Source organism: Micromesistius poutassou, assembly GCF_964030765.1.
Source record: "Micromesistius poutassou genome assembly, chromosome: 14".
Taxonomy (NCBI): Eukaryota; Metazoa; Chordata; class Actinopteri; order Gadiformes; family Gadidae; genus Micromesistius; species Micromesistius poutassou.
Window position 1 is genome coordinate 18,102,799 of NC_140284.1, and position 26,551 is coordinate 18,129,349.

The following is a 26,551-nucleotide window of genomic DNA, read 5'->3' on the forward strand; positions in this document are numbered from 1 at the left end:
CAAGGAGGGAGGAAGGAGGAGGAGAGAGAGAGAGAGAGAGAGAGAGAGAGAGAGAGAGGAGAGGGGGGGGGAGAGGGAGAGAGAGATTGAGGGAGGGTTGTAGGGAAGGACAGAGGAGGAGAAGGGGAGGAGGAGGGAGAGAGGGGAGGCAAGTGACGGGGGGAGAGAGAGGGAGGGTTTGGAAGAGAATAGGGGTAACAAGAGAGGGAGGGGTCAGACACAAACACACACACACACACACACTGCCAACACACCATTGAGAAACCGGCCTGTCTGCCGTTCTATAGCCTTAACACATGAGTCGTACAGGGTAAGGAGGAACAGTGTTTGTGTGATACGCAGAGAGTCAGACGCAAAGAGGAAAAGTTCTACAATAATTGACAGAGAGAGGGAGAGCATGGCAGAGGGATTACAGCGACGGGGAAGTTCATAGAGCAAACATTGCCCTCCTCGGACGTTTTTTACAGTATGTAGTGGTGAATGTTCAACGGACTGACAGAAGCAGGTGAACAGGATCTTTTTTCATGTGATTCATTGTTAATTATAATTTCTGTCACGCTTAGCTTTTAACATGTTGTGTTTAACAATACTGCCGTTCATATGAGTTAATTTTTTAATGTTTAATGCTTTTATTCATGCTATACAACTACAAACTATCTAATCGATCTGAAAGAAATTTGACACAGATTGACAACTTTATGACAATAAATTCAGTTTGGATTACGTTTTGCTGTTAAAGCGGTCACATTACAAATTTTAGATGCATTACATATTTACATTACATCACATTTATTAAGCCGATGCTTCTGTCCAAAGCAACTTCAATTAAAGTGCATTCAAGATGCCACCTATAATGATTTAGGAAAGGACTTATTTCTTAATTTTAAGAATATTTTGTTTCTTATTTGGAACCTGACACTGGTGTGTGTGTGTGTGTGTGTGTGTGTGTGTGTGTGTGTGTGTGTGTGTGTGTGTGTGTGTGTGTGTGTGTGTGACAGATAAGAGGCTGCCCTTCTGTTTCCAGATCGCCATGGAAACCCAGAGTGACATCAGGCAGACCGACCAGGACGCAGAAAGAGGGAGCAGGTGGGTAGCGACCAATCACATCTTCTGCCAGGCCCAACCCCCAAATACACACACACACACACACACACATGGTCTTCTAGTGTGTACATAAAATACTATACGGCTTGTGGGTGTTGTTGACAGTGCGCAGCAGTAAACATCAGCATCTGTTTATATGTATACGTACACAGGTGACACACACACACACACACACACACACACACACACACACACACACACACACACACACACACACAAACAGACATGCCGGCAGGGCAGATGCTACACTAGTGACTCTTCTACTGTGTGTCTTTTACACACACACACACACACACACACACACACACACACATGTGCACACACTTACTGACATGGAATCACTCTCTATCTCTCTGACACACATACACATTACACACCCACCCACCCCCCCCCCCCCCCCCCCCCCCCCCACCCCCCACACCACACACACACACACACCACACACACACACACACACACACACACACACACACACACACACACACACACACACACACACACACCACACACACACACTGATCCACAGATCTACTCAACACATCTCAGTGGCATTCAGCTGTAGCTACAGTAGAATAAAAGAGCTCTCTCCTTTCCAGTGATAGAGCGAGGCTTCTGGCACGCACTCAGTGGAACAACCTGTTCTCCCCCTGAACAGGACAGTTAGGGAGGAGGGGTGGAGGTGGAGGAGAGAGAAGGCGGTGATGCCAGGTCCATGAAACGGGACTATTGTCTAGCGTCTTGGATATGTGTTGTGTGTTGCGTTCCAGCGGGCCGGGGAAGAATGAAAAATCTCTTTGAGCTGGTGTCTTATTTCATAGCAACTGTCAGAAGAAGTGAGAGTGATTTGCAATGATAGAGAGAGAGAGAGAGAGAGAGAGAGAGAGAGAGAGAGAGAGAGAGAGAGAAAGAAAGTGAGGAGGAGAGTGAGAGTAGGGAAAGAGAGAGGAAGAGATTAATGGGAGAGAGGGGAGAGTGATAGTTCTGCATTTTATTGTGCAGTGTTATGTTTTCACGTATGCATTTGCGTGCGCAATCTCAACTCACTCCACATCAAAATACTGGCTTACATGAAAACTCATTTGTGTGTTTCCTCATTGTTGTCCCATCAGAGGCAGCGGCTCATCTCTGCCCAGCCTGAGCGAGTGGACTAAACCAGCGGTGGGTCAGAGAGAGTCTGGCACCCGCTCCACTAGGAGCAGGAGCCCCAGTCTGCAGACGGGAGCCCCAAAACGAGAGCACTTGGATGGGCTCAGGTAGGACGTTTCTCCTTCCATAGCCTCTGCACCAGTGAGGAACGGAGGGTTCGATGCTGTTTAGCCATTAAGCCAACGCTTTTATCCAACAGTGATTTATTCTTAGAGAGACATGTCATTAAGGAGAAGGTTTGGGTTTAGTCATCTTCATTCATTGTTTTTATTAACGTTGTCAGCTTTAAATCATGTGTTTTTTGGGGGCCGTCTACTGTGGCTCAAGGCTGCCGTCACAGCTAGACCCCAGACAATGGGTTTCGAACCCATAACCTCCAGGCTGGAACACCCTAACCACTAGGATATCCTGCAACCTTAGTGTTTACAATATGTGTGTCCTAAGTGGTCCAAATTGTTGACTTAAAATGCTAAAAGGAATCCTACTCTTTGTCTCTCTTCATCTCGCTGGTGTGCGATGATGGTGATGGTGATTTCCATCAGCAGCAGCAGGAGACAGAGTCAGGTCTCTGGGTCCCCCAGGCTGGTCCTGGGGCCCCAGCAGCCGACCAGCTGCCTGCTGAGCCAGTCGGCCCCCAGCGTCATGGTCCCCCTGCTGGACTCCAACACGCTGCTCCTAGCCAGAGCACATATCCACACACGTGAGTAACCTAGGGACTTTCATCTTGGCCCGTGAAAGAAATGGGTCCTCTTGTGATTATTATCTATTGTTAGTCAAACCTTGATCATTCTACTGTCAACGGTGACGTTTTCTACTACTTTTTCTACTGACTCTGTGTTCTAATACTGAGTATGAACTTAAAATATGCCTCTTGTAGGACTTGGCTCTCATGAGAACGACAGGAACGGGAACGGAAGAAATGTAAGAAAGCAACAGATTGAAATAAATCCCTCCCTGTACACCTTGCTTCCACTTGACTGAAGTATCTGAAAGGCTAGCTGCTATTAATGTCTCAATTCTTTGTCATCCCCCCCCCCACAGAGCTCCATGCCTGCCCCTCCCCCTCACATCCTCCCTCAGCTCCTAGCCCCCTTGGACAGTCGCACCAAAGGGCCTATGGTGGTCCCCCAGCTCCACCACCCCGCGCCGCTGAAGCCCATCAGGGGCGTGCCCAGCAGGACCCTCAGGACTCTGCTGAGGAGAGAGCGGCTCTCTCGGGGCTCCGGCCAGCAGCACGTGGGTCACTCCACCACTAGGGGGGGCAGTGAGGAGAGCTCCAGCAGCAACCAGAGTTCCATCGATCTGGACGATGAGGCGGAAGAAGACGTCGAGAGGGAGTTGACGTCAACGTACTTCCTCAAGGCTGAAGCCGGCGAGAGGGGCGTCAGGGCGAAAACGTCAGGGCAGCGTTTGCATGTTGTCAGACACGTGGCAATGGGTCACAGCCTTCCCAATGTGCTCGATCGAGATCCAATCGTTGAGACAAGAGACTCTATTGACATTGGGAAACCACTGATGTCGGACAGCATAAGGGTTGGTGTTAATACTGCACGAGAGGTATTTGAGAACGAGCTTGTACAGTTGAACTCTGACAGGGAAGACCAAATGATCAACCCTTGTGTGGACAATGAGATGCATCATCAGATCAAATCCTATCCCAATGAGGAATATACAAGCCCAGCATGCATTAAAGGGACTGCAAAATACATAAACTGTGACCCGGATGACCGGTGCTCAGAAAGGCAATGTAGGCTTGGAGATGGACGTGATGTTGTGGTTCTATCACTTGGGAAGAGCCCTCATCGATCGATGAACGGTTCCCCAGGAGATGGTGAAGACGTGAAGCCTTGTACGGTAATGACTAGTGCCACTATTGCTGTAGTCGAGAGGAGTCAATATCCAACGACAACCGTCAACCTCACTCTGTCACAAAAAAACTGCAAGAAGTCCCCTGTCAAACTTGCAAAGACTAAAGAGAGACGAACAAATGGGAAAATAAGAAACAGAGCTACAAATTCCCAATTCCCTCAAGCGTTTAACATACTCAATGGGAGCAAGTCCAAGCTGGATCCCAACTCGGTTTCCGCAACACAAGTGAAAACTAGGGTCAGAAAAACCCCCAACCTGGTTGTAAAGGGAGAGGCAACGGTCAGCAGTGTCAAATCCAAACCAAACTCAGTCGAAGTGGCTCAGCAGAACGCTGACACGCCGGTGGCCAGGGAGTCTGTCACAGTGGGCCATCGGATCTATAGCAAAGGTCTAAACTCTGACAGGTCAAATGACAAAGGACCTCACGTGACACCTGTGGCCAGGGAGCTGAGAAGTGCCCGACAGCCCAAGAGGACCCCGGTGGCGGTGGCCACCCCGAGGTCCAAGTCTGCGGTGGACTTCATCACCTACAAGGATATGTTCCAGACCATAAACAGAGGGGATGACGGGCCGGCCATCTACGAGATGTTCGCCGGCCCGATGTACGACAAGCTGAGAATCTCCGGTTCTTGTGACAACCCCAAGGCGGGAACAGTGTCCACACCACCTAGAAATTCCCACCACACCTTCAGAGTGAAAAAGCAGCCCTTGAAGAAACTAGTGGAGCACAAAAAGCTGAGGAGAAGCCCGGCGGAGAAGATGGTGGTTTCGTCCGCCGGCAAGAGGAAAACGTTGTCGGCGTCGAAGGCTGCACCTTGTCTGACTGCTGGTCAGGCAAAGGACACACACAAAATGGAGGATGTTCCTAAACTGGATTTGCCAACAGAGCCTGAGTCTTTTCTGACCGAGGAAAGTGAGGAAGAGGAGGAGAGGTATCTTGAGCCCTCTTCGGACCGAGGAGGGGATCAGATGATGTCCGTTATTCAGGAGGTGCAATCTGGATATGGATCTGAAACACTCAAACCAGACGAACTGTCGACAGCTCGACGGATGCAGCGGGGGCAATCGTCCCGCCGCCATGATATCAAAGACCTTCAGGACGGCCATGAACTGAATGTACACAATCTCAGGACTTCATCAGACCACAGCGGTAGCAGCAGAGACAGAGGAGAGAGACACCCTCAGGTTCCTGAGCCTGTGCGATCTCAAAGCCCATTGCAGACCAAGATCAACTCCCGGACCTCTCACAGGAGCAATGGCACCTTCTCGCCCGTGTACAGAGACGTCCTGCATGAAGTGGGGGAGGGGCCGGTGACGGACGAGCTTCTGAAGTGTCTCGCGGAGGAGCTGATCTCATTGGACGAGACAGACACTTCCATCGGTCCATCTCCTACGAACTTTCAACCGTTGGGCAGCAGAGGAAAAGGGGAGGGTCCAGGAAGGCCAAGACAGAAAATGCCAGAGGTAAATTAAAGTATTTTGACTAGAAGGGTATATATCTGTGTTGATCATCATATCATACCATATGCATAATGAAGTTGAAATACAATCTAAATATTTTTCACTACTATTTTACGACATGGGGAAATAAGAGTGAACATTGTAAGCCACACAACTTTGATGAATGGGAAGACTTAGATCAGGTAGTGTTAAGTGGTGTTCGAATCTCAGACGAAAGGTTTTGGGCCCAAAGCCCAATGTTTATGGGCATCGTTGAGAAAGATACCCAACACTGTACCTGATCCTTAATGAGATGCAGCATGATGTATCAGTTTATATATAAGTTTTATATATATATATATAAGTTTATAAGTTTTTTTTTATAAGTTTTTTTCAATAAATGCGACTGCGTAACAACCTCTATTTAAATAGCTAAAACAGACCAGATCCATGGTAACGTAAGGTGGTATCTTGTGATTTGCAACAGATATCTTCAACGCTGGACTCAGTGGTGGAGGACACCATCACCTGGACCAAGGGAGAGGTTCTGGGCCGTGGAGCCTACGGCACGGTCAGTACCCCCGCACACTCCCTACAGAAATATTAATGGACAACCAACTCCTCACACTCTGATATCTTCTGACATAAGAGTGCACTGCTTCATACACGTGCTGTGGAAATCGCTGTCTGCAACATCCACCCCGTTTCCACAGAGAAATCGTCTAAAGGCCTTTGGTTTGATTTATTTGAATTCTCCCCAAAAAGAGAATTCAAATACATATTTTTTTAAAGAGAAACTGAATCGAAGTGGCAGACCCAATGCATATAATGCACTACCTTCTCGTATTGGAAAATAGCTGAGCATGACGGTATCGCTTTAACCAGCTGGCTCAAACTTCCTCCTGCAATTCAGTTAGTTAACCAGGAAATAAATGCCGTCCAATGCCCTCCTCCCCCAGGTCTTCTGCGGCCTGACTAACCAGGGCACACTGATAGCGGTGAAGCAGGTGAGCCTGGACTCATCAGAGCCCGCGGCGGCGGACAGGGAGTACGGCCATCTGCAGGAAGAGGTTGAGCTGCTGAAGAACCTCACCCACACCAACATCGTAGGGTTCCTGGGGACCTCGCTACGGCAGCACATGGTCTCTATCTTCATGGAGTACGTCCCTGGGGGCTCCATCGCCAGCGTCCTGCACAGGTGAGAGTGACACAGGCAACGTAACCGTTACGTTAAAGCGGCAATCAAGCAAGTTTCGGCCCCCCAACCTTTTTTTGGTTTAATTGAGTTTTGATTTCATGGCTTCATGTATTTTGGATATAAAGCTATGGCCAGTATTCAAACAAATACATGAGAACCATGAGACTCAATCAAAACCCAATTTAATCAAAACAGTGTGGAAAGCAACATTTTTTATAGGTATCATGTTGATTAGCCATTACGAGCCATTTCACAATCCACCCTCTTATAACATCTTACACTTGGGAGTGTCCACCCAGATGTATATTAATTATCTAATCAACATCACACCTGGTGGTAAAATAGGGTACCTTTAAGTTACACAGGTGGCACAAGTTCAATAACAAAACTTCACTCAACCCTCCAATTGATCAAGTGTGTTATTCTAATAACTCCATCGTTCCCTCCACCAATCCCTCCACTCCTACAGGTTCGGCCCCTTACCTGAGCACGTCCTGTCGCTCTACAGCCACCAGATCCTGGAGGGCGTGGCCTACCTCCACCTGAACCGCGTGGTCCACCGCGACCTGAAGGGGAACAACATCATGCTCATGCCCACCGGCGTGGTCAAGCTCATAGACTTCGGCTGCGCCCGGCGCCTCAGCCGCCTCAACCCCGCCGGCAGCCACAGCGGCGACCTGATCAAGTCGGTCCACGGCACCCCCTACTGGATGGCCCCGGAGGTGCGTGGTGAACCAGGATAGATTGACCTGCATGATTTATTACTCGACTAATACTAGTGGCCGAGAACCATTATAGCATGCAGTGAAAATCCGATCAGAGCTAAATATCCAAGTGCCACACGGCCTCATGAAAGAAAAAGTGCAGAGTAGCTGTAGTAAGTTAGCAATGTTAGTAGAATGTATTTCGTTTTTTATAAGTAAAGTGTACTAATTAAAGGCTGAGTAGAATAATAATAAAAACACAATAAAGTAAACACAAAAGTAAGATACAAATATTTAAAAATGAGATGAAAAACAAATATTACAAAATACAAAGAGTCAATATAGTTGTTGAAGATGATGCATGTTCTTAGAAAGTGAAAGTGTTTTTTTTTTTTTACAACTTAAGGTCATTACCGAGTCGGGGTACGGCAGGAAGTCGGACATCTGGAGTGTGGGGTGCACGGTGTTCGAGATGGCCACCGGTAAGCCACCGCTGGCCCACATGGACAAGTTGGCTGCCCTGTTCTACATCGGAGCCCAGAGGGGGTCCATGCCCTCGCTGCCTGACGGCTTCTCACGCCACGCCAGCAACTTTGTTGACATCTGCCTCACCAGGTGAGGGTGACCTCTGATCTCCATCAACTGCAGTGTAGCTTTCTGATCATTTGGCCATATGGTAAAAAATATATATATATTATTAAAAATCTTGAATGCTTAATTTTCAAGTCATCATCATTCTAATTGTATGCTTCTTTTTAATTGCTAAGTTAACTCAGTAGTTATGGCTTATTCACTACCAAAAGACCATGGGTTCAAGCCCACATTGAGCTCTGATGTTTCATCTTAATGTGGGTGTACACAATTTGAATGAGCTTTTAAGTTCAAACCTGATATCAGCATCTGTGGAAATGCTAAATAGCAGATGCTTGTATGTCATTTAGGAGCAGGTACGCATTAGGCATCAACCTTTTCACGGGGAGTCAACCACCCTAACGGTAAGGGTATTTGACCCTTTTTGACCCAGTGGTACCATCTTTGATAGTGGTAAAGGCCTAACCACTACACTGTCCTGACTATTTAATCATATTCCACATGCGAGTACTCTTCCATCACTCTGGAAACGCTTCCTCCAGACTACAACCCTGTCTCTCCTGATCCTAGTGACCAGAAACTGCGACCCTCGGCGGAGCAGCTGCTGAAGCACCCGTTCATCCCCAACAGGACCCGAGAGAACTCTCTGGAAACTCAGAGGAGGCCCTGCTGTGCCGCCCATCCAGAGGGATTCTGTCACCGATGAGACGGACCACTACGACAGAATATGTGCTATGGGAAGAGGGACCCCTACGGAGAAAGTGAAGTTATCGATAGACACACCGTTATGACGGACGTTGTGTTACCGTTAAGACACCGCGTTCCGACGGAAATCGTGTATCGGTAGACGGAATGTTACGGTGGAAGTTGTGTTATCGCTAGACAGATCGCGACTGCAGAAGTTGTGTTATCGAAAGAAGGATAAAGGATAAATACGATGAAGGACGTTATGTTATTGGTGGAATCCACTGGTAAGATATAAGGCTATGGGGCCCTATATGACCACCAGGTCCACCAAGATGTATGATGGCTAAATCAACCTACCAGCCTACTCAGTGGAGTGTTTTCTCAATTATTTTTCTGTCAGGTTAAACTGAGGTCTGAAATTCACATGAAAGCGAGTCAGATAGAGCACTTTGTTTGTATGTTATCCATGGTTAACGATGGGAAGATGAATGCAATGAATGTTAAGTTGACTAATTCCCCTCTGCATTATCTGTGCCAACTATTTAAAACCACTTGAGATTGTGTACTTATAAATTAAAGTGTACATTTTGTACATCTTAAATCCCCGGATGACCACTTTTTTTTTAGAGCAACCATTACTTATATTGTTAATCAAACAACTTAACACAAGCTACGGCTTATGACTGACATGCACTCCTGTACCGAGACTTTTAAATAGGATAGCAGCAGCACAATGAAGACACACAATGAATATCTTGTGTTTTAATGCATCTTTAAAAAGGTACCTTTGACGTGTGATTGTATTACTCAATTAAAGATGGTAGAAGGTGGATAATGAATGTCGAAAAAGGTCTACTGCACTTTGTTTGCTTTATCAAAAAGCATTTTATTTTTCCGTGGCCAAAAGTAAAGTCGTTTGCCCCTGGGAACAACCAAAAGAGTTGAACCTCTCGCTAAATCCGGCCACCAGCAAAACAAATCTACAAATGCAAAACAACTTGGAAAACAATATATTCTGGGATATTACTTGTAATAAATGAAATAATTATTACCAGAAATTATCTCTTTTTACAGTGCAGGTAGGTGAATGGTAAGATTTTGTCTCATTAGGGTTTGCATACGGTCACTGTATAATAACACTGATACACAGATCACATTGACCTGGTTCACACTGTTTAGGTTTCACTAATCTAACCACTAATGTACAGGCAAAGAGCTCAATTGATGTGAGCATTTTTTTTTCTTTTTAAATGCACTTGAAAGCAAGAGGGAAATGTAAACTTGTATAGCACTATTAATCAAAATATTTTAATCATTATTCTGAGGCAGGGCCTTTGGCATTCAGCTTAAGGTTTTCTTGGAGATTAAAAAAGAAAATATAAATTGCATCGCATCGAAGTGTCAAGATAAGTGTTGGATGTGCCCATGTGGCCCGAGGGATTCCCTGGGGATTTGGCGCCCCCTTCAGGCCGTGAAATAAACTACAGGCTCTGGGAAGCACACATACACGACAGCGGAATGCTGCAATCGCCTGACAAACGCCTGATTCCAACAGTATGATTTTTTTTTTTAAAGGTAAATAGACATCTTGTTATACTTACAAGCAGCTCCAAACCTGAGTAGTCATTTTGTAGATATATCTATCTATCTTATACACATTTGTCTTTAAACATACAACAACGTATGTACACTTATCTCCACCATCGCTGTAAACACGAGTCAGTTCTGCTTTGAAATCCCTTTGGAGGTTGAAACATGCAGAGCATACATACAGTATCTAAGTAGAAAATATGATAAGTGAGGAGGAAAGAACTGAATGAAGTTGAGCGAAGGCAACACTAAAAAAAGAACAATTTCCACAAACTAAAAAATATATAAAATAAATGGGAAAAGCGGAAAACCAAACTGAACTTTTCCCAGAACCTTTACGTTCTCGACGTTCCTCACAGTTGCAGTCGTGCTGATCAACTAAATTATACATTTCAAAGAAGATCTGAAGAAGTGAAGAATGGAGAAATGTCACTGTGTCTTTCCAGTATTAACACTTCCACCTTTACCCCACATATTTAGTGAAACCAGTCCCCAGTTTGTGGAAAATGAACACTCACACTCCAACGCACCCACATCCATTCAGGCTATGGGGAACAAAGCAGCAATTTCACATACTTGGAGTAGTGGACAGGATTTACCATCCCTGCCCGGAGATCAGAAGATCTGGAAGCATTGTTTCATTGTATATCTTTTGTTGATTTTTTGCATCTTCTCTTTTGAAAAAAAACAGAGAAGTCCAACCATCGCTTGCACAATAAAGGATTCATCTTTCTTCCCCCCACTTATTTTCTGCCTTGAAGCAAAAGGTTTGCCATCATCTCATTGTAGCTTTTTATTTATGTTTCTCCTTCCTGTGAGGGGGGGGGGGGTGTGGGGGGGGGAAACTTATTCTGAAAAAGGTGGTAGCAAGTCTGGGGTGCCTTGCATGGTCCTGTGGCTGGCGGCCTGGTCGTTGAGGGTTACGGTTGCCGGGGGTTACGGTCTCCGAGCTCCAGGCTCAGTGTCTCTGCTCTCCCGCCTCGTGCGTCGGCTCGCTAGCGGCCGGCAGCTGCTGGGACGCCCACAGCCCACCTGGGTGACACAGCAAGGTGGGAGGAGAGGAGGAGGAGGAGGAGGAGGAGGAGGAGACACAGAGAGGAGGTTAGCCAGCCTGCATGGGAGGAGGGCAACAAGAAGCAGCGAGAGAGACCGGGGAGAAGAGGAGGAGGAAGTACCTGCAGTGCTGGCACCTCCTTTGGAGCTTTTGCTGGCTTTGGAGGAGCCAGACGAGGAGGAGTGTTGGTTGTGGCCTGCCTCCATGTGGGTCCTCTTGCGGGACGACGACGACAGCATGGCGGCGGTCTCCGTGGCGACCGCTCCGGCGGGGCCGCTCCCGTTGCCGCTGTGCGCGTGGCCAGCGTGCTTCTGATGGTGGCGATGGAGGCCGTGTTCGCCGCCGCGGTGCGCGTGCTTCTCCTTGCTCACCAGCGGACTGGAATGTTTACTTCTGCTGTTGCTGTTGGCGACGGCCGCCGCCGCCGCCGCCGCGCTCTCGTCCGACGAGCTATGGCGCTCCGCCGCCGACACCTTGATCTTCATCTTAAGCTCCTCCCGGTTGCCTTGGGCACCGCCGAGACCGGACGTGGGGGTCGGCAGGGGCAGGCGGAGCTTCAGAGACCCGTGCGTGCCGCCGCCGCCGCCGCCGCCGCCGCCGCCGCCTTTGTCCCGCTTCTCGCCGTGGTGACGCCGCTCGTGCCCCGACGCCGAATGGTGCTTTCCTTTCACCGGCGGGTCGGGGCCCGGCGGGTGTTTCCTGTGATCCGGTTGGCTGGTGGAAGAGTGGGAGGAGTCTTCCGCCGCGCCCCGCTGCTTCTCCCGGTATTTGTCCAGGGACAGCCTCTGGCCCTGGGGCGTGAGCAGCGGGGAGATGGCCAGCGGGGGCGGGGGGAAGGCGGCGGAGAGGTTGGGGGGCAGGGCTGATGGCGGCGGGTGCTTGGTCCCTCCTTTGTGTTCGTGTTTGACCAGGGTGAGGCCCGGCCCCTTATCAGTCCTGTACGGCGGGTGTGGTAATAAGGAGGCAGTGGAAGAGGAGGAGGAGGTGGTGGCGGCCGCCGAGGTCGGCAGGCACAGCGCCGACTCCATGGGCTCCTGCTTCAGGGGGGTGCCGGTGTAGCTGGCCTGGGGCCAGTCCCCGGTGCAGTAGGAGCCCGCCAGGCCGTCCACCGAGAGGGGCGTGCTGGTCATTGACAGGGGGAAGGAGGTGCTGGGTTTGGGGAAGCAGGGGTTGGAGGAGGAGGAGGCGGCGCTCATGGAGGAGTCCAGCAGGGAGGACTCTCCCAGGGAGGGTCCGGAGAAGGAGCCGTCGGCTGAGCCGTCTCCCTTGGGCTTCTTGGCAGCTTGCGTCGCCTGGAATGAAAGAAGAAGAGTTCAAGATGAAGCCATGGTATAATAACAACTATATACCGCGGCTATGACGTCCGATTCCTTAGCACAATTCAGTATCACTCAACGTCTGAGGAAAAAAAACAGATTTCAGGTGAGGGGTGGCCCAGCTATGGTCTACTAGGTCTCGACACGAGAGAGATTATGGCCGTTAAGTGGCCACAAGTGCTCAACCGTTATTCGCAACTGAAACTTGGGGACCAGAGAAAGTGGCAAAGCACCTCCGCCTCACATAAAAACTACAAGTCGTTTTCAGAGTCATCATTGACACACTGGACAGTTTACAGGGGTTGCACAATAAATGCCATCATACAAATGAATGGAAGCAAATAATAGATAATGAAGTCAATAACACTAGCCCGTGATGAAAACTAAACTGTACACTGCTAGTGTGTACGTTGCATAGCAACCGCCTCTCACTATGCGCAGGCAGCCAGGAGGACTTTGTTTAATTTTGAGAATTTATATTAATACAAATGATGCGTGTGTCTTTGGGGGGGGGGGGGGGGGGGGGGGGGGGGGGAGGGGAGGAGGTGGAGGTCTGTGGGACAGCGTCGGCTCCTGAGGACCCATCGGCCCCTGCTTCAGTTGGGGCATATACCATAGTCTGTCGGGAGCTACTGCTCTGTGATATCAACACTATAAAGCGCTGACCCTTACCCTCCAGTTCCTGATTCTTTTTAACCTGCTAGGCGTCTTCTCCAGGATCTGCAGAAACTCGTGGGTCAGCTCTATGAACACATGAAGACAAGAACACATGACCATGAAACACCTCATTTCTCAAGCGTAGGCAATGTGGTTTGGTGGAATGCTGCACTTCGTTACTGTTTCAAGGCCACCACCCTGACCCTAACTCTACAACGTTGTTCACGTTATTTTTTTAAGTTACATTTTGTTTTAGTTCAGGGCATATTGAGCACTATGCCACAAACGCAAGGCACTCACTTGGTTGCCATTGACAACCCAGCTGAGAACCCTAGAAGCACCGGCATCACTGAAATAACTTTGACCCAGGCCGCCATTTTGACCTCTGTGACCATATATGATCAAGGAGGGCAGACATGGTCCATTGTTCTGCAACACTGCAAGAGTCTGTGATCATGACAGCTTTTGACAGGCGTTTAAAAAATAAAAATGTACCATTACTGTTCATATGCTTGTAAAGTATATTTAAACTACACTTTCAAGTTTTGGTTTTAATGTTTCCAATTTGTAATAAGTCTCCCGGATTTGAGTTCAGGTTCTAAGGTTTGGTATTAGGGTTATGGTTTGGTATTTGTGTTAGGCTTTAGAGGCTTTAGTTTTTCTTTTTTTGTAAGTTTTTGGTTGTAAGGTGGGTATTAGGGTTAGGTTTTTGGTTCTAGAGCTTGCTATTAGAGTTAGGGTTCCCATTAGGTCTAGGGTTCTTTTTAGGGTTCGGTTCTCCTTTCTAGAGTAGCGTTGAGAAGCGGTGTCGTCGATTGGCTCCTATAGTGGTCTCTGAGGCGGTCAGCAGCAGCCTCACCGTCCAGCAGCTCCAGCGTGACCGTCGTGTCCACGTACTCCCACCAGTGCTTCCTGTCTGTGGACACGGGAATCTCCCAGTTGGACCACTTGCACGCCAGGTGGATGCACACACACGCAATCACTGTGGGCTTGTACTGAAGGCAGAATGTGGTGAGGTGGAGGCTGCGTGTGCGTGTCCGAAGAGGGGGGGAGAATGTGTGGAATGTGTGTGTTTCAGTGAGAGAGGAGAATGGCATATGGGGGTGCCGAGATTGATATATATATGAGAGAGAGAGAGAGAGAGAGAGAGAGAGAGAGAGAGAGAGAGAGAGAGAGAGAGAGAATTGAAGAGTGATTGAATGATGGGAGAGACAAGAGAGAATTGGAGAGAGAGAGCAAATGATGGAGAGTGATAGGTGTATGACAGAGTGAGAGTGAATAGGGGGGTGAGTGAGAGAGAGTGAACGAGTGAGTGTGTAGGTGTTTCCGTATCCCCGGGTGAGGCGGGGGGGGGCGAGAGGTGGCCATACATGTGGAGAGAGCAGAGGAGGGAACAGAGAGGGAGCGGATATCGTTAGTCACCAGCTAACACAGACAGTAAACACAGCAACGTGCCTCGTCTAACTAGCCTTGCACCCAAAGATCACATCCCTCACTAAGACAAGCCAACCAGAAGTCATGTGATTTCTCGTAAGGCTTAGCTGACTCAATTCTTTGATGATTACAGTTTGGATTAAGGTGTAAACATTTATTTATGGGATTATATGACCAAGGAGGAGTTTATCCCCCGTTAATCACAGAAGTCGTGAGAAAAGGCTCTCCTTCTACAACAATATTCATGTTACATATTAACATATTAAATATCTCAAGTAATCAAAAATTTGTATTAAACTAAAGGTTCGCTAATAGATTGCTATCCCAGTCTGAACTCTGAACAACAGTTCAGGGTTTAAATCTCCAACAGCAACAAATCAAAGCATTTGATTGAAGGATATGTAACCAACCAGCTTTTCAATAACCAACTTTTCTGTTTATGGCTGTTGGATGGTAGTACAGAAAGTATGCTTGCCATTGAAAGCCAACACTTCCATGAATCTCTTTCATTTGTGATGTAAATCTATATGAAATCCTAGACATCTTACACTGAGAAAACCGGTTTCAGTAACTCAAAACAGATTCTCCCTAAAACACTAAACCGAAACAAACCCGTTAAGGACCCAGAGTCTGAGCTGTAAAACCTAGATAGAAATGTAGATATGAATGATATCCAAATGTATTACCAATTAGACAAAAACGTCGTGCACCTATTAGCATCAAATTATAATGTCACATGTAGGTGAAAATGTTCATCTGGGGACAGTTTAATGGCTTCATTTTATCACTATAGGTCCTTAAAGGGTCCCTAATCTCCCTGCGTGAGCTACAGCTAATCATTTCTCTCAGGTTCAAATATTTCTGATGTCAGAATGATGACTGCTGGGAGAGAAACACAGCATGTTAAGAAAGAAACACAAAAAGACTACAGACTACAAATACTTCTAAAAGGACAAATAATGACACATGAAAATAAAAGAATACAAAGATGGCTGTACTTACCGGAGGCACCTCTACGACAAGTTTACACCTCTGTAATCGTTAGCGGTAATCAGGCTACCAAAGTGTGTGTCTCTCTCCCTCTCTTTAGACATATGCACTCGTTCGCAACAGAGCAGAGGGGGGGCGACGGGGGAGTCACGCGCACCACTACACTTCACATCTTGCATTCAACCCCATCCGTGCCAACGGCTGGCCCCTTGTACAATACACCGCACCGCTGCTGGGGCCCGGCGACGCCACGAGCCCCCACCCCAACCCCACCCAAACGCGGTGGTCCCGGCCCCACTAACCACCACCACCACCACCACCACCACCGGCCCCCCCCTGACCCGTCGAGGGGACAAGGAGGAGGCGCAGCAGCAGGAGGAGGAGAGGCTAGGGGAGCGGGCGGGAAGGGGGGAGGCCAGCGTCCCGAGAGCCGCCAGAGCGAGTAGGGGATGGCTGGACACTGAGAGGGTACCCTGCATTACTGGAAGCTATGGTGTGCAGTCACAGTGCAAACAAGGAGGGGGCAGGGTAACAACCTGTTGGTAGCCATGAAATAGGAAGTCTGTGCCAGATCCTTGCTTGCTGTGAGCAAGAAGAGAGAGAGAGAGAGAGACAGACAAGAGAGAAGGGGACAAGAAAAAGAGAAACAGAAAGGGGAAATTACTTTGTGTCAAGGAATAAGTCATTGGTTATTATTATGATTGTTGTAATTAGCAGTGACAAAAGATTGATTGGTTACCTTAAAAATATTTCCATGATATTAAGATAATACTGAAAGTAATAAATCATGTGAGGTTTGCGGTTTTAACATTTTGAAAACAGTTTTTCAGCTTTTCACTTTGTGACCAATTGTTAAAACTATCGCATTTGTCCCCGCTTGTAGTGAAACAAATATAATAAACACTAATAATAACAAAATACCAATAAAATATTGTTTCTCTACTGGTTTCTTCACAGTATCCAACAGCAACATAAGATACAATCAGTGCCAGGTAAACTACATAGAGCCCAGAATTGGCAGACGCTTTTGTCCAAGGTGACTTGCAACTAAACTGCAAGGTACGGCCCAGTCTGGAGAAAATAATCAAAAACAGACTTTGCTTTACTACAACTGTGCAAACACACTGATAGCAAGGCCACGGCTCTATCTGTCTATCTCTATCCGTGGAGCCAGGCAGCTCTGTGAAGCTGCAACGTCATGCCGGGCGTTGAGAACGACGACGGCCTTCAACCGTTTGTCAATAGAACGTGTGTGTGCGTATGTGTGTGCATGGGGATATGCAAACATTACGTTGCCACCTTCCCCGCCCCTACTCGTGTCTGACGGTGGGACGGGCAAGGTCAGCGGTCACACAGAGGTCGCACAGATCAAAAGAAGGAAGCCTCTACCTCGCACAAGCTGGGAACATTTCACCACATCTGTGTGTGGGTGCTCAATAGTAATTTCAAAGCCTGAAAGAAAATACATGAGAGGTAAGTTGAACACAGGCACAGCCAGGAGGTGACAGGTCGTTCTGTTTGAGAGGGGAACCCAGTCGTAATGAATTGTGTGAAAAAGTTTCTCCAACCCAATTAGAATGCTTCTTAGAATACAATGGTGGGATTTGTCAATTGTAAACTAGGCTGGAATCAGCTAATTTAGTGAGGGAAGTTAGTTTTTTTGAATTAGACTTAATAATTGCATATGATGTGGTATCCGCGCTTAAAACAAATGGCAGTTATATGTTACCAAATATTGTTTGGGAGATTTCGTGCCAAATGATGGAGTGTTTGGAGGCTAATCCCCGTACCCATGGGCACAGGGAAAGAAGGACATGTCACCTTTACATTACTCAATGAAGACATAGTGCTGGGACGGTGGCGGCCCAGCGGACCCACCGCAAGACAACATAACGTCAATTCAGCGTTCTTCCATCAATACACCAACAGTGGTCAATCATCATATCAACCACACGCTCAATGACTGTGATAAGGCAGGGTCTCTCTCTTGCGCTCTCTCGCTCTCCAGTCACTCGGTTACTCACCAAGGGTCTGCAGCACTATGGTTTCAAGAAGCACCAGCTCTTGAGCTTGCTGGAGGTAGGCCTGAAGTTTGATAGACAACCATTACATCACAGCTGTAATGAGTCTATTAGTCCTTACCCTGGCACCTAACCCCTTAACAAGAGTCGCTCTAGTCTAGTGGGTGGAGAGTATCGTTTCCCAACCTATGGGTGAAACGCTACTAATGCATATGGGGTCTTGGGAGACCCATTTAGGGGGACAAGGTACCCTCGTAGAACTGACTGCCTACTGATGAGTAGCCTCTGAGCCAAAGACTACCAACTACTTAACCGGGACATTGATATTTAGGGTAGATGCTGGTGGGGTAAAACGCTGTGTGGGGAAGCCGATGCACCACAACCTAAGCAGTTTGGTTTTCCTGACCTAAAAATGGAATCGCAAGCCAAAACTGGTTGGGGAAATACTGGTTTAGATGCTTGGTGTACAGCCGGGAACAGGCAAAGCAAGACTTTAGCCTTTCCTGTGGCCAAATGGCCAAATGGAAGAAACGAGAGAGGAAAGAATAATAATAAAAGAAGCGTGGATACCCTGAAATTACCCTAACTTACGTTACTCTTGGAGTCAAGCGGCGCTTCCTGTGGGTTTAGGCACGCGTGTGACACTTTAATCACATGCTCTAGCTTTCTCGGCTGCTCCTCCACTTTTGCAGCCAAAAATAACGCCGTTGGAGATATGATCTGTGAAGAGGTCAAATGTAGCATTTTCAATTGAATAATAGAAAGATTCAATTGTTATGGGGCACAAGACAGGATATGTGGTAGATTTGGAGACTTACATTTCTGTGGAACTTGGTGAATGAGTGGTGGATGTAAAACCTATGCATGTAAACAATAGCTGTATTTATAGTTAATTGGGAGCTAGGATAGGAGGTCAAGGAAAATTATGAGTTTTAGTTCACGATAGCATAACATTTTAACCCTCGTTAAACAAACTCAGTCTGCACACAAGTTGTTGCGTTAGTAACTTGCTCATTCTGACCTTTTTGTTTAAGCTACTCACATTTGTATGCTTTGATTGTTCACCTGTATGTCGTTTTACGTCTGTTTTTGGGCTGCGACTCAAAGTAAGGTTAGCCTACATGTGATGTGACCCATGCTTTGACAGATGATGTTTGGAAAGTAAAATCATTAACACCTTTCAACTATGTGCGTTTTCATTCTCTTAGTAGCGATTGCAAGGCAATCTCTAGTCAAATAAAAAGCAACCCCATTCGCTTGAATAACTAATAATGCTTAGATTATACATACAGTAGCAGCAGTAGCAGACGCATGCCTGCCTGGCCCTGCGCTAACCAACCCAAAACAAGGGAAGTCAAAGAGACGGCGAAGATAAAGCAAAGGCAAGCCGACACGTACAATACTATTAAATAATAGTCCGAAACAGAAACAACCATCCCCTTTCGTATAAATGCTCTACCATGCACAAACAGAGTTGACACGAGAGCGCCATTAGTAGCAGTAGTAGTAGTAGCAGAAGCTGCTTGGGGTTTGTTTATAAGAGGATACACGTTGAGTCTCTGGCCCATGTCCTGGATCAGAGTGGCCGCTTGTTGCCGATATGATAGCTCCCGGTCCGGTTCGACCCCGCACCGACGGGACGGGGTGTTGTCGAGCTGCTCCCGGGTGAGAAACCACTTGGTGGACGAGGATCCCCGGCACGCCGCCATGGCTTCAGCTCCGCAGGACGTAGGAGGGGAGGGGGGGGGGGGGAGAAACCGGAGGTGACGTAGAGGTTACGTCGCACAGGAAACCACCGCCAGGCTTTCATTAATTTGGATCCAAAGTAAGACAACTAACACAACTTTTTTTTGTATTACTTAGCAAAAGCAACTTTATTTGTACTTTTTACTATTTTTTTTTAAATCTACTAGACACGTATGCCCAGTCTCACAAAAACCAAACGCGCTGTGCCAGTGGAGCCACCATAGATTTAGGGCCTCACGAAGAAATATATAATTGGGCCACACTACCTCAAAATAGCACATTTTCTGTAACCACGCATGACTAAAACCAAATGAATCCATTAAAAGTTTGATTTTTTTTTTTTTTTTTAGACTTTCAGCTCTCTTGGTGCAATTTTTACGATCCAATAGTTGATTGCTTCCAGGCTATCTTTTTGCCAAGAAAATGTATCTGTTTGTTCACTATTGTTATATTCATTTTCACATTATTCACAACAATTATTTGGACCCTTTATTTTCAAATATGTTTTCATCGCCCCCATCAGTCAAGAACTCTTGGAATCGTCCCAGTTTCCACCACTATGTGGCACCGCTGCATCTTTATTTTTTTTAAATTAACAAATATACAAACCGTGTGTAAATATACACAAGTATAAAATCGTAGCAATAGCTGTAATTTGTTGTCTTTTGTCTTTTGTCTTTATATAATCTATGAAACAGATATATACCTGAACTCTCTATTTCAAAAGCATAATTGGGGCTGAAAAAATATATAGGGCAAGGACATCCCAAATAAAGCAATGAGTTTATTGAAAGATATGACGGGTCCAACTGAGTGCTTCAGCTTTTAATTGATTCAAAATGTTCTCTTTTGATGCCCAAAAAATCCAGTGCATTTCCAGAAAGAAGTTTATCCTGTAATGGAAAACAATATTAGAAAAACGATACATATGAATAACTAAGTGTAAACCAACTAAAACTGTTATCTAATGCAAAGAATATGTAATTCTCAAACTAAAGAGAAATGTGTATATCTATGATGACTGTGTTTATGACCAGTTCTAGTAGGTGAAATGTTACAATACTATCTTATGCAAAGAATATCTAATTCTCAAACTAAAGAGAAACGTGTATATCTATGATGACTGTGTTTATGACCAGTTCTAGTAGGTGAAATGTTACAATACTTAGTAGGAAGCTAGCCCTCCAAATAAAGAATTATCACAATTATCACAAACATTTATCACTTAAAAAAAATATGAAATAAGCTTCTGTTACTGTACTTTACTCTTCTGTACTATACTATTACTATGCTACACTATTCTATGATTATACTATGCTGTTACTACTGTTACTATAATATAATTCACTATACTATAATATACATATAATATAATATAGTACCGTACCATACTACACTATACTATTGCTATTACTTTACAGTACTATGCTACACTACGCTAAACTATACTATTACTTTACTATTACTCTACTGTACTTGCTATTGGTATTCACTGTTAGCAGAGAATCTCGTTGTTGCTGTGTGAGATTCGTCACCTTTAATGTGTTGTCTAATTCATCCATCGATTCGATCAGAGAACCAGGCTCCAGTTCCCCCAGGGGGAAGGGATAGTCTGTACCCAGCATCACCTTGTCCTGATGGGGGAAACAACACAGGGTATTCAGGGTGACTGCCAGCTTTGTGTTAGCTGCCGGGCGTAGCTTGTATTAATTTATTAACCTTTATTTTACCAGGCAAGAATTGCTTGAGATCAAATGACTCTCAAATGACTCTCTCTTTTTTGAGCAATGCCTGGCCAAAATGGCAGCAATAGAATATAGTGAAATACAAGACAAACCTAAAAATAAAGCACAGACATGAGAAAAATAGACAAATACAGTCCAGAGGGTGAAGAAGGAGGAGGAGGAGGTGGATACACACTGAAATACCAATTTTGTGACGATGACAACAAACTATTCAGTGAAACATTTACACACAGAGAACACAGAGAACGGAATGGCGTGCTCATCCGCCAAAGCCCTCGTTATGAAATAAACAAAACAATCTGCATTACTTTTCCGATGACTTCCAGTAACATCTTGAGCGCCAGGGGGTCGTGCACGAGGGAGTCGGTGTAGAAGGAGCCCAGGTATCTACGAGGGCTACAGTTGTTGTCGACGGCACACAGGTCTGGGCGCACCTTGTGGCCATGTTGGATTCTGCCCACCGTGAAGGGGAAGGAACCACCTGTACATGAGATGCACACACACATACACACACACACACACACACACACACATACACACACACACATGCATGCAAGTAGACACACATGCACATGGCACCCAAACACACTCACGCACACACGCACGCACACGCACACACACACACACACACATTTTTGCCTACACCCTGCAAATGTTCATAACGTCTTGTTTACCTTAATGAAAATGGAAATCCTTCATGTTTAATGAACTCTTAGGATTCCTCAAGTCCTCGTCGTACCTCCGTGAGCGAAGCAGACCTTGAGCTTGGGGAACTTCTCAAAAACTCCCCCAAATATCATGGAACATATCGCCACCGTGGTCTCAGAGGGCATGCCTGCACAGACGGACACAGCGACACAGCACACAGTCAGACATCGTCCATCTCTCCCTCTCTGTCCTGTGGGAGCAACAGGGCCCTGGACGCTACGGCAGCCATGACCAGCTCACTGGTGGTTTAGCAACTCTGCGACGAGCAGATGGGTGCTACTGCAGCGCTGCAAGTGTGACTGACTGGTTTCCAGCGGCCCCGGTACTCACCCACCAGCCAGGGCAGCCAGTATTTGGCCATCCTCCCGTCCGTCTGCATGTCCCAGGGATGGACGAACAGGGAGCAGTTCAGCTCCTCTGCTGCCTTGGGGCAGAGGGGGAGACAATTACCATGGTAACCAGACCTCGCCCACAATCTATGCATCTTTAGTCATTATCTATCTAACTATTTGGACTATGGTTCTTTCAGCCACAGCTGTCAGAGCGGCTCACTGCGTAGAAGGGGAAGAGCTCCGGGGCGTTGAGGTCCCAGGAGTTGACGTGTGATCCGATCTGGACCCCGGGGAAGCCCAGATCCTTCACGCAGCGCTTCATCTCCAGGACGGCCAGGTCCGGGGCCTGCATGGGCAGGGTCCCCAGACCCACGAACCTCCTGGGGTGGCTGCTCACCTTCTGAGCCAGGTCGTTGTTTAGGAGGACACACAGGTCATGGGTGTCGTGGGGCTTCGCCTGCGGATTAACATCAGAAACCGAATGAGAAAAGGCCTTTTGGACTTTCATTAGGTTTTATTAAGTTGAGAATACTAATTAGTGATCTTTATTTTTTTAATCTTGCATACAAGGACCTGGAAGGTTATGGATGAGAGCTGATAAATCAGTGCAGGATTACTGTTATTGTCATTATAGAATAACGCTGACCCGACGGCATTCTCACCCAATAACTGAACATCACAGGAACCGTTGAAAGAGCCTGAACAGAGACACCTAGTGGACAAACCGGATTATTACTTGAACAGCGACATCTATTGGACAAACTTTTGTCAAACTATTATTAACGCTTTAGTGGTTGGCCTTGTGAGACCATCAGATATTCAAGTTTGATTTGATTGGTGCTAATATTTTTATATTTTTCGTTCTTCGTTCTCATTTTTTGTTCTTAATAAAACGCAATTAATGTTATTTAAATTAATTAATGTCTTAAATGTCATTAATGTTTTCGGTAATATTTTGTATCCAGATAATTGAGTAGTGCACCATGCTTATCCATGTCTCGTAGCCTAGAATCTGCGTCCCAACAGTTTTCCTGAATCACTCGGAACAGCTTGTCCCCCTTCATCATGTTCGCTTCACCCTGAGAGGAAGAGTACAATGTAGACACCAGAGTAATATTTATTTATTTTTTGTTCCATAATACTTATGTGAAGCTATTTTCAATGTCGTTGCCTGGATAACACCGGAATTTAATTTCAGGGTTTAATAAAGTGTTATTATTAAATCTTATCTTATTATCTTTTGTTAGATAGCTGACAAAAACGTAGGCATTGTGTTTCATAGCTAACTCTAAATAAACTCCAACTAGCTAATTAAAACAATGAAAAGTGAAATGTGTTCTGCTTTGATTTCCAAACACGGAAACCTTCGCTGATGAATTCTGAATCTCCCATTCCTTATTTCCCCTGATATTCGAGTTCGAGTTTAACAACAGTTCTACATTCAACCACAAGGTGGCGGCAGACTGCCGCTCTCTCTTTCTCTCTCCTTGTAAACCGTTAATTGTCTATGAGGTGAGAAAGGAAATTCACTACAAAGAGGCTGTGTCTGATGCCCTCAGCACCTGTCCTCGCCCACTGGGCTCTGTTCCGCAGTTCAAGGTGAGACTCTGGCCTCACACAGAGGCACCCTGTGGAGACCTGCAGCTGCTCTTATGCACAGGACTCCTAATGGAGGGGGTAGGTGCGGAAATCCTGCTGTGTACCCCCAAATGTCACACACACATATGCATGCTTCACGGGTACATTCACACAGCCGCACACACAGTCGCACACATTTCACACAAGCATGCAGTCACGCACACTGTTGCGCACACATGCATGCACACACAAACATACACACACACGCACACACGCACACACAGAAATACATACACACACACACACACACACACACACACACACACACACACAGAAATACATACACACACACACACACACAGAAATACATACACACACACACACGCATACCTTGCAGTGGTGGTGGAGCTGGACGAATCCATCGTATCCATACCTCTGAAAGACATCAACATGATGTATTGATGAGTTGTATGCGTCATGGTTCTCTAACAATCCCCAGTGTTGACACAGAGAGTTTCTTGAATAAAATCACTTTCTGCCGGTTTGACCTTGACCGATGCTGACTTTGAGAGTTTGGTTAAGCAATGTTTGTGTTCGGCCTTCATGGCAGAACAAAACAGTTGAGTTGTAGACTCTTTGAGTCGACAATGCAATGTGGATTTAGCCTGGATTTAACCTAAAATCAAGCAGTACAATCCAAGCTTCAGCTATTCAGACATTTATTCTACAACCCAGGTCAAGCTTTATCCTCATTGGTTAGAAGCACCTGTGATGTGTGAATATTCCTAAAATGATTGATACTTTTATTGAACCATATTAGTTTGATGCAATGTAACAATTGAACTAGGAACCAATCTCTCTTTGAACCAATGATGTCCTGTTTTATTTTTTATATCAATTGAATGATGTCGTTATTGTTATTGTGGCATTATATGCCAAGTTTATGTAACTTCATTATAAAAAAAAACGTTTGACAAGAAATATATATATATATGAAGTACATTATTAGTATGTATAATTACACACAACAATTGCGAAACCCAGTGTGACTGACTTTTGCACTATAGGAATAATAATGCCCACTGAGGAGCCACTGTGCATACCGGGGCATCGCGAATCATTAACGGTGAATGGATTGCACATTGACAGAGCGGACAGAAGTCATATAGCTTGTTAGGATCAAAGTTCAACCGCTAACCAGACATACACCACCAAGCGAATAACGAGCAAAATATAGCATTCCAGCAAAATATGACATCCTAAAACGCAGGTGTTAAAGATGCTATAATAATCAACGTTTCAATTATCGTAGCCTATCAAAATCGGCGGCTACACCAACACAGTGCCAACGGTGCGCAATTAGACGGAGCGCTTTTGGTTTGATATTAGTGTGTTAATGTGTGTCCGCCCATACCTCCTTCAAATCGGGCCACTCCCTAGGCAGAACATGAGTATGGATATCAATCTTCATTCCTCAATGATCTATGTGTGTACCTTTACGGAGAGATATTTCAAAATAGGAGCCCCGCAGTTTGTGAACAGGCAAGAGAGGCAAGTGCTTGTGGCCCCGGGCCGCCAGGGGGCCCCCTAGGGCCGACAAACTTTACTCCACAGCAATGACTAATAGTAACTGCAGTGACTGCATCTCCCTCTCAGGACGACAAGTTGGAAACCCCCCCAAGGGAGCCCCATGTTGTCATTCCCATCAGCGCTCAGTGCGTTGATCGCTATCGACAGGTCGATCTCAAAGGTAGCGCGGATAGATCACGTGACATTCACAATAAATTAAATGAAAAAATACTTAACAGCCTTTGTAAACTAATTTATTTTAAATAAATAAATACATTAGTTTTTGTACAAGACACTGTTATGGTGAGATTATTACATAATGGTGATGATCTTGTTTGGAGTGCTTGGAATTTTAGCCTGGGCCCCAACAGACATAAACATAATTTTTCATGCTAAGAGTTTGACAGTATATTGTAGCTAGCAGTTGTGGAAAGACATAATGAGAAAGACTACATGTCGCCTATGACATATAACATCAGACGGGAGTCTAAAGAAAGAACAGCCCATTTTGTTGGAATGGTCATGGACATTTGGGTACAAAACACACAGGCATCTTGATCTAATGTTTCCTATGGATGTCTCTGTAGATTATGGCAAAATACGCAGCATTAGCATTAGCACTGTGATTTGACAAGTGGAGGGAAACGTCATAGGCGACATGTAGTCTTTCTTGTTATGTCTTTTCCACAACTGCTAGCCGAAGAATCATACAATATACTGTCAAACTCTTAACATGAAATTACATTTCTTATCTTATATTATATTTAAATTATATAAAAAATTCACGGCACAATTCAAACAGGACCAGAAACTAATTATTTTCTCACATTCACTTTCGCTAGGTTGAAACGATTTTTCAACCTAGAGGTCCACTGGGGTTTAGCGGAAGGGGCGGGACTTACCAGCTCCATAGACCAATGAAGCACAGCCTTTGGTCTTGCTAACAAAAGGAGGCAGAGGCTCCTGTTATTAACAGAGGCGTGTATTTCAGCGGGATGTACACAAATATGGCAAATATGGCAAAAGACTGCTATAATGTCGTCTCAAGGGCGAGTCCTCCAGCTTTGTTTCC

General features: G+C 45.9%; 3 protein-coding genes across 3 annotated transcripts in view; 1 reads left to right on the forward strand and 2 right to left on the reverse strand.

The window, feature by feature from the left end:
* The window catches only part of map3k19 (mitogen-activated protein kinase kinase kinase 19), a 15,801-nt gene extending 6,651 nt beyond the window's left edge, over window positions 1-9,150 (forward strand). Inside the window, exons 6-16 of the mRNA XM_084478262.1 lie at window positions 999-1,086; window positions 2,214-2,357; window positions 2,796-2,950; window positions 3,128-3,171; window positions 3,331-3,647; window positions 4,305-5,583; window positions 6,047-6,130; window positions 6,519-6,757; window positions 7,227-7,479; window positions 7,868-8,076; window positions 8,623-9,150. Coding sequence (XP_084334388.1) covers window positions 999-1,086; window positions 2,214-2,357; window positions 2,796-2,950; window positions 3,128-3,171; window positions 3,331-3,647; window positions 4,305-5,583; window positions 6,047-6,130; window positions 6,519-6,757; window positions 7,227-7,479; window positions 7,868-8,076; window positions 8,623-8,758 — 2,948 coding nt within the window. The 3' untranslated portion in view covers window positions 8,759-9,150. The remainder of the gene's footprint in view (window positions 1-998; window positions 1,087-2,213; window positions 2,358-2,795; window positions 2,951-3,127; window positions 3,172-3,330; window positions 3,648-4,304; window positions 5,584-6,046; window positions 6,131-6,518; window positions 6,758-7,226; window positions 7,480-7,867; window positions 8,077-8,622) is intronic.
* Window positions 9,151-9,501: 351 nt separating this feature from the next.
* On the reverse strand, window positions 9,502-19,897 carry ccnt2a (cyclin T2a). Its single transcript, XM_084478445.1, has 10 exons — window positions 19,350-19,897; window positions 18,620-18,701; window positions 18,393-18,521; window positions 17,805-17,865; window positions 17,170-17,232; window positions 16,317-16,362; window positions 14,216-14,379; window positions 13,372-13,442; window positions 11,505-12,675; window positions 9,502-11,361 (listed from the first exon to the last, which is right to left on the reverse strand). Exons 1-10 carry the CDS (start codon window positions 19,508-19,510, stop codon window positions 11,288-11,290), a joined length of 2,022 nt encoding a protein of 673 aa, XP_084334571.1. The 5' UTR covers window positions 19,511-19,897; the 3' UTR covers window positions 9,502-11,287.
* A 414-nt stretch (window positions 19,898-20,311) lies between these two features.
* Window positions 20,312-25,475, reverse strand: acmsd (aminocarboxymuconate semialdehyde decarboxylase). The gene is made up of 10 exons (XM_084478446.1): window positions 25,325-25,475; window positions 24,301-24,345; window positions 23,315-23,411; window positions 22,995-23,044; window positions 22,553-22,789; window positions 22,331-22,424; window positions 22,032-22,127; window positions 21,601-21,773; window positions 21,083-21,181; window positions 20,312-20,440 (listed from the first exon to the last, which is right to left on the reverse strand). The coding sequence occupies exons 1-10, from the start codon at window positions 25,379-25,381 to the stop codon at window positions 20,366-20,368; spliced, it is 1,023 nt and encodes a 340-aa protein (XP_084334572.1). The 5' UTR covers window positions 25,382-25,475; the 3' UTR covers window positions 20,312-20,365.
* Window positions 25,476-26,551: the final 1,076 nt, after the last annotated feature.